The sequence below is a fragment of the Camponotus vicinus genome, unplaced genomic scaffold (genome assembly GCF_025532165.1).
Source record: "Camponotus vicinus isolate PSW18456_S1 unplaced genomic scaffold, iyCamVici1.0 SCAF_1, whole genome shotgun sequence".
NCBI classification, from domain to species: domain Eukaryota; kingdom Metazoa; phylum Arthropoda; class Insecta; order Hymenoptera; family Formicidae; genus Camponotus; species Camponotus vicinus.
The window spans coordinates 26,793,316-26,801,999 of record NW_028141945.1 but is presented as its reverse complement, the minus strand read 5'-3'; the positions used below and the strand labels follow the sequence as shown (position 1 = coordinate 26,801,999).

General features: G+C 23.0%; 1 protein-coding gene across 1 annotated transcript; it reads right to left on the bottom strand.

Annotated features, from left to right (window-relative positions):
• Positions 1 to 405: 405 nt before the first annotated feature.
• Positions 406 to 5,081, bottom strand: LOC145973665 (uncharacterized). Its single transcript, XM_083103198.1, has 7 exons — positions 4,843 to 5,081; positions 3,837 to 3,971; positions 2,708 to 2,857; positions 2,421 to 2,589; positions 1,689 to 1,884; positions 1,286 to 1,481; positions 406 to 545 (listed from the first exon to the last, which is right to left on the bottom strand). The coding sequence occupies exons 3-6, from the start codon at positions 2,809 to 2,811 to the stop codon at positions 1,339 to 1,341; spliced, it is 612 nt and encodes a 203-aa protein (XP_082959324.1). The 5' UTR covers positions 2,812 to 2,857; positions 3,837 to 3,971; positions 4,843 to 5,081; the 3' UTR covers positions 406 to 545; positions 1,286 to 1,338.
• Between the last annotated feature and the right edge of the window lie 3,603 nt (positions 5,082 to 8,684).

Sequence of the window (8,684 nt, the reverse complement as noted above, 5' to 3'; positions counted from 1 at the left end):
AAAGAATAATTATAGTAACTTGTAATTATGTCAAATTTATTAGATTATTAAAATTCTACATTTAAATTAAATAAAATATATATTTAATATTATTTCAAATTAAACAATAAACAACAAATCTAATAACATTAATTAACTTTTTTTAATAATATGCAACAATAAACAATTTGATTAAAATAATAATAACTTCTGTCTTTTTTTGTTCATTTAGTTGTTCCATTATTACATATTTTTTTTATTCTGCAAACACAAAGATATATATATTTTTTTTATATTTAAAATATGTATTTCGTAAATATCTATTATATAATATTAATATATGTATTATATATAATATTTTTATTTTATTTAAATTTTTATTATAGTTGAATTATAAAATAGAAAACAAATATAAATTTTATTTACTTGTGAAATTTTATTTATTGATTCATCTTCATTAATTTTTCTTTTTTTTGGAGTATGTACTCCTTTCAATAATTGTAGCGACATATGCCCATCAAGCTTACGTATATCTTTTATTGAATTGACTATTAAATATGGAGGTTCTATAATGAAGTAAAAAAATATATAAAATTATGAGTTTGTTTCCATTACATTACAAACATTTGTGTTAATATATATATAAAGACTTATTTTATATTTATTAGTATATGTATACAATGCACGCATGCATGCACGCACGCACGCACGCACGCACGCACGCACGCACGCACACACACACACACACACACACACACACACACACGCACGCACGCATGCACGCACGCACACACGCACACGCGCACACGCGCACACGCTCACGCACGCACGCACCCACGCACGCACGCACGCACGCACGCACGCACGCACTCACGCATGCATGCACACGCACGTATATACACAGATGTTTATAATATTTGTACTTGTGCATGTATATTTAACTTTTCAATACTTATCGTAATAGTAACTATACATCTAACGTTGTTTAATTTTAACCATAGAACATAATTTTATACAGGGTGTCCTAGAATTCGTGAATACGGAATGCACAGAGTAATTGGCCGTGCCAAAAGAAACAATATTTTCCTCTAACAAAATTGCGTCTGAGCATTATTTTCCAAATGAGAACAATTTAAAGGAAACGAATGAGCGCTCCAGATTATGCATGAATTAAAAAATAGTGTTCAGACGCAATTTTGTCAGAAGAAAAAGTTTTCTTTTAGCACGGAAAATCACGCTATGCATTCTGTATCCGCGAATTCTGGGACACCCTTTATTAAAGCGATAATTAAACATTTATATGTACCTGCATTGTTCATTATTCCTATAACTTCAATTTTGTCTCCTTTCCGTATCATTTTAAAAATAATTGTCATCTACAAAATTTATAATGTAAATCTCCAATTTTAATGTACCATCTGTGATTGATCCACAACCAATTTTTTTGTTTAATTTATTATTATAAACGCTACTAAAATTCGTTTTTATATATCCTTGTAATACTGCAAATTTATTATCATTTATTATATATATTATTATTTATTTATTATATTTAAAAATGTATAAATAAGATTATAATACTAAACATAAAATTTTTTAATAAAATTTGTACTAAAAATATAAAAAATTAAAAATATAAGAAATATATAATATAGTATATAATATAAAATATAATATAGAAAAATATAAGAAAAATGCATAAAACTTACTAATGCGATTCGATGTAGTAAACACTTCGCTCAATTTTACTTCATCGGGTTTTGTATCTAAAGATGATACAGATTCATATTTTCCCAAAGTGGAAACAACTGTACTGCTTTGAACTTGTAATTCAAAAGGTACACTACCGTTATTGTAATGTGAAAATTTTGGTGGTCTTGCTTGTAAACCATCTAAGTATATAATCTATCGACATACAATTTACAATTATTTTATTCCATACGCATTTATTAATTGCTGTAAACTACTTCGAAGTAATATATAGTAATAAAAATATTTCAGAATCAGTATTTATAATTGAATACATAATTATAATAGAATTAAAGATTTTTTTTAGTTTATTAAAAGAATAAACACATACATTATTACAACTATATATTACTATACTATATTATAATATAATCTCTTGTAAAAATAAAATCCACAGAGTTAGCTTGTCTATTGAAATAAGGAATAATGGAGGTAAATATATAAAAATAAATATTAAACATTATTTTTTAATTTTGTATTACGCGGTATAATATTACAATATTTTTATACTAAAAAATAAAAAAAAAATGAAATAAAAAAGATTATAAAAATAAAAAAATAAATAAAAATAAAATAAAATTTGTACTAAAATAATCTATTCTGTATGAATTATAATATTATAATATAAATTAAAATAAAAACATAAATTAAAATATAAAATATAAAATTATAAAAGATATAAGCTAACTTACATAATTTGATTGTATGTACTTTTCCACAATATCTACATTTTCATTCCATGCTACTATTTGTATTCGTTTTCCATTACCATTGTTAAGATAAAATTTAAAAAAATTATACTGTTTATTATTTCCTATTAATCGTGGAGCTTCAATGCCATCCACGAAGCCAATAATTTCTCTATGTGAAGTATAACATGCTTATTAAAATATATTTAAAACATATCATATATTTGAAACAAATATTTTTTATAAAATAATTATAACTGTAATATTTTTATTTTATTTTTACTACTCACACTGTCGAATCATATAATCGAATTGCGTCAATTTCTTCATTTTTGGTAAACAATTCATTCGGATTTACATCTTTAATTTCGTGTATTTGTTCATCGGTAAACATTTTTATTTAATTTTTTCAAAATTTCTCTTCTTACAAAAATAAATTTCTTTTCAATACAAAGTTATTTTCTTTTAACAATGATTTTTATAAATATTAATTATAATAATATCATTATTACTATTTATTCCTATTTTTAATATTTATTATCTATAAGTATTTACTATAAAAATCATATTTAATAAGATTAGGAAAATTAAAATTATTTTTGGAAATAGTGTTATATTAAATAATAAATATATACTTACATAAAAGATATTTACTTAACTTTTTAATACATGTTTTAAATACAAGAAGAAATTTTTTATGTTTGCAGAATAAAAAACATTTAAACAAATAGAAAATAAAATAAGAGGAATTTAAATAAAAAAAGTATTATGGGAGAAGAAAATATAGAATAGAATTATATTATCAAATAAATTATTCAATTGTTTAAAAATTTTGTGTTCAAATTTAGATAATGACAACGATAAAATTTAATAATATAATAAAATATCAAATATTAATAGTGCTTTAATTAATTAATTAAATTAATTTTCTTTAAACGTGTTAATTTTAATTATATCAAAACAAATATTATTACATGAAATCGGGTTTCAAATTAATATTCTTTTAAAATATATACATGGTTTGTCACAAAAGTAATGAGACTAAATATGTAGCGCATAATGTAGCAATATTGAAACATTTTAATTACGCGGAATGTATATATAAAATTAATGACATAAATATATCACAAAGGAACATAGTAATTATTATTTTAATTAAGTCAACTAATAATTTAATAAAATTAAACTTTATAAAATTTGATTTTGGAAAGAAGATAAGAATATCGGATATATTTTGGACTTTTGTTGTTAACATACTTTTTCTAACTGAAGAGAAGGATAATATGTAAAAAATTGTATAAAAAATTTAATTGTATCAAAATAAATATATTTTGAAGAATATGCGCATATGTCAAATAAGAAAAATAATTTTTATAGATTAATACAATAATAAAAAAATATATTTTTAAAATTATATACCTTAATAAGCAAACAGAATCTGTGTTCGTTTAAATTTTCTCTTTCTTATTCTTCCTTCCTTTCCTCTATTCCTTCTTTCTATCTTTCTTCTCTCTATAAACTCTTTCTTAGTTTTCCTTCTTTCTTCTTTTTTTTCTTTATATTTCAATATTAAAGTTAATGGCAAAGATGACATTATATATATATATATATATACACACACACACACACACACACACACACACACACACACATTTTATCTTTTTTAGAAATGGAAATTGTTAACTAATAAATCTAACAAAATAAACTTTTAAAATTTAATCGCAGAAAAAAGATAAGTGTAATATTGGATAAGTTTCATTTTTTGAATCTTTGATGTTAACATATTTTTTTAATTAAAAAGAAGAATATTTATAAAAAATTATATCAAATAATATCATTTAAACCATGTTAATTATATCAAACAACTCATTTAAGTAAAATCATTTTTATAGAATATAATAAAAGAAATGTATTTATACATATAAAATCAAAGAATCTTTAATTAATAATGCAGTTAAATAATTCTTCATATCCGAGTAAAGTAATAGTTATAAAAACCTCGATAAATAATTATAAATTTTTGCATTAAATATACAATGTCCATAAATATTAAGCTTAATGACAAAATGAATACATCATAAATATATATAAAGGAACATATGTTATTATTGTTATAATTAAGTTATTAACTAATTAGCTAATAAAATAAATTTTCACAAAATTTAATCATAGAAAGAAGGTAAAAGTAACATTGCATATTTTTTGAACCTTTAATATTAATGTTTTTTGATATTAATGTTTTTTTTCTAATTGAAGAGAAGAAATATTTGTAAGAAATATATGATATCAAATATCATTTTATATTAATTATATCAAAACAAATGTAATTTGAAGAATATTCACATATTTCAAATAAGAAAAATCATTTTTGTAAAATAATATAATAATAAATATATTTATATATTTTTTATATTATATAATTTACCTGAAATTAATAACTGCGAACAAATCTTTGTGTTTGTGTAAATTCTTTCTTTCTTATTCTTCCTTCCTTTCCTGTATTCCTTTTTTCTATCTTTCTTCTTTTCTTTTCTTTCTTCTTTCTACAAATTCTTTCTTTCTAGTTTTCCTTCTTCCTTTCCTTCCTTCCTTTCTTCCTTAATTTCTTTATTTCTTTAATTTGTCTTAATTTTCTTTACTTCTAGTAACTGCACGTATGTACGCAATGAATTTGAATTCAATTCATATATAAAGATAAAATGACTGTGTAAAAATAAAAGAAATGTGAAAAAATGAAAAGTTATATATACAGGGTGTCTCAAAACTCATAATCTTTCAGAGACAGATTCTTGGGATCATCTGAAGACGATTTTTCCTCAACGAAAATGTCGAGGCACTAATAATTTTCGAATTATAAGTGATTGGAAATAAGGGGGTTTTCGTAAACTAAGCTTTGTAGAAATAAAATATTAACAAAACCACATTCTTCGATTAATTTTAAATAGAGTTTACTTTAGTTGAGTTTTAATTTAAGGCTTAATTGCAAAGATATATGATGATAAAAATCAGGAACATGCAAAAATGATGGCCTTCATCGACATTTTCGCTGAGGAAAAATCGTCTCCAAATGATCCCAGGAATCTGTCTTTGAAAGATTGATTATGAGTTTTGGTATATCCTGTATACAGTGAGCAAAATACTTTTCATTATATTTATGTATGTATGTACATACATACGTGTGCCGTTAATGTAGAAGTTAGAATACTTGGAATTTGGTCACATCCATTGGCGGATCCTGGTGGGGGGGGGGGGTAAACTCCGCCCCTTTGCAAATTAAAAGAAACAGAAAAAAATTAAAAAATAAACAATAAAAATTTTTTTAAATAAAAATGGGATCAGAAGTTTCATCACGTCTTCGTCGTTGATCTTGGAATAAAAAAAAGCTAAGCATGAAACCAAAAATATTAAATCAAATAATTTTGCAAACCCCCCCCCCCATTATCGACGTCAGGATCCGCTAGTGATCACATCACAGGACTGAAAATGAAATGGTAGCAATTGCCCACCAAATAGCTAATTTGTTTGTATCACACATTCATTATACCCCTTTATAAAACAACTCTACAACTTCTATTGTCTTAATTACCCATATTATTATACAAAAATATATATCTCTTTGTTCTGTTATATAGATAATTTTTATATTATAAGATACGTGATCTATGCTTAGAATAAAGTTTAGTTAAAATTATTATTTATAAGTTCATAAATTAGAAATAATCACTGGCAGTCTCTTTATCGCATTTCCTCTATAATATAAATTTCGTTTCTATTAAATAATAATAATCAAATAATATTAAATTAATATAAGGGTCAGTAAATAGTAAAGTTACTATATAGTAAGTTATTAAAATTTTCAAACATTAAAAAGACATTAAAATAATATATTACTGTATAAAATATAAATAAACGTAAAACGTATGGCCGATACACGTAAACATCGTCTGTGAAAACTTGACTTCCACTGGCAGTTTCTTTCTTTAACAATTAATTTTATTAATTTTAACATAATCTTTTAATTTGACTTTTTTCTGTTTTTGTTATTTAAACTTTTTTATTAAAACTGAAAATGAAATATAACATAAAGTATCGGTTTTTATAATAATAAAATATTAAAGATAGAGAAGTTATAATAAAAACATGTAAAACTTATATATTATTTATATATATATATATAAATAAATAAATATATATATTTATTTATATTATTTGTATATTATTTTTTATATATTCTTTTATATATTTATAGTTACTATCCCCGAAAAAGGTTTTAAGAAACAAATTATTTTAAATGATACATTTGTACAAAATGATTTTAAAAAATTACACTTTAGAGATTATATTAAAATAATATATTATTTCTTTTAGCACTCCTATTGAATTATACAATAATACGGAAATTATTATGAAGAACTGTTGGAAATTTATGTGTTCCGTTATAATCTAAGTTTTCTGTGTTTTTAAAATAGATGGCATTACCAACAGTCTACGGTTTCCCGCGCTCTCACGCTGTGATAGTCTGTCGTCGTTACCCGCCTTTTTTACTATTGTTTGTCGTGTATATTAAGCCTTTCTTTGTATCCATATATAAAACTATAATATATCCATATTATTTTACGTATCTCTTCGTTAAGAGTAACCTCACTCCAACAAGAACCTTGTTGCATCTTAATATTTTTATGTCGATAATGATATTTGTCGAATCTTATTTGAAAATTAGCGACATTGCTTTTGATTTGATTATATATGATAGAAGCCACAAAAAATAAATAATAATTAATAAAAATATAAATAAATAATTATTCTTTTTAAAATATTTTTTTTTTATTAATAAAATAATTTGGTAATAATAATTAAAGAAAAAGGCCAACTTTACAAGCGTAAACAAAGATATAATGTTGAATTTGTTAATAATATAATTCTTAAAAAATTTCATAATTCTAAACAAAATTCCTATAAAACCTTTTAGTTTTGACTTGTTTATTCATATATAAAGCCATAAGAGAAATATAACAAAATATAAAATGTGTAAATACATATAAAAATAATTATAATTAATTAAAATAATAAACCATAATCACTTTTAATATTACATAACAAGCATTAGTATGATATTTTATATATTAATAAGATATATTTATTTTTTAAATTAAATTAAATTAAATTATTTTTACTTAATAATAAATTACGTTATTTTAACATAAATTATTCTTTAATAGATTTATCAAATTTATTTAAAAAATACAAAATTACATATATATTTCCTTATATACATAATTTTTTACATATTTATTATTTCGATGATTACCAAGATAAACTCTTAATGATTGCCAATTACGAACTCGTGAAAAAGCAACATAAAGTTGCCCATGATTAAAAATATCTTTACGAAGATCTATACCGATTCTATCAAACGTTTGTCCTTGTGATTTATTAATTGTCATAGCAAAAGCTAATTTTATTGGAAATTGTCTTCTTGAAAAAGTAAAAGAATATATATTTTCACAATATAATGTTACACGATTCAAAAATACAATGTCTTCTGCTTTATCACCTGTTAAAATCTTACATTTCAATAAATGATCTCCAAGCTCTATAACCATTAATCTTGTTCCATTGCAAAGCCCTTCATTGATACTAAGATTTCTAATTAACATAATGATACAATTTGGTCTTAAACGCAATTCATGAGGAGGAAGAGATGATGGAGATAAACTATTTAAATATTCTGTGGTAACAAAGCTTCACCAATGTCACCATTGTCATCATTTACAGCACTGTCTACACTTGTATAAATTCGTTCATCAGCTATATCTAATAATTCAACAACTTTTTTATTAATTTCATCTACATCAACATTTCTTGCAGAAAGTATCGCACATTTAGCTACTTTGTTAAACTCCTTTTTACGTATTAAATCACCATATCTTCAACAATATCAGCATTAATAGGCGCTATACAACATTCAGGAATTTGTATATTATCATTTAAATCATTTAATATACCATCTCCCATATCCAATAAAAACTTTGCAAATTCAATTTCCTCTGGGAAAACTCGCATATTTTGTATTAAAGAAAATTTTAGGAAATGTTTCCAAGTAGAACTAAATTTAATAGAAAGATTCACAATTTCACTTCGAGTAGCATGTAATTTAATAGGCAAGAGTTGTCTGAAATCACCACCTAAGAAAACAATTTTTCCGCCAAAGGGAAAATCATTATTCATAATATCACGCAATGTTCTATCCATAATTTCTAAAGCATA

What these genes read in the sequence shown, in the direction of transcription:
- LOC145973665 (XM_083103198.1), bottom strand. Translation starts at nt 2,811, where the DNA reads ATGTTTACCGATGAACAAATACACGAAATTAAAGATGTAAATCCGAAT. An exon ending in CGATTATATGATTCGACAGT is followed by an intron (nt 2,590 to 2,707) that starts GTGAGTAGTAAA and finishes TACTTCACATAG; the next exon opens with AGAAATTATTGGCTTCGTGG. An exon ending in AGTACATACAATCAAATTAT is followed by an intron (nt 1,885 to 2,420) that starts GTAAGTTAGCTT and finishes GTATGTCGATAG; the next exon opens with ATTATATACTTAGATGGTTT.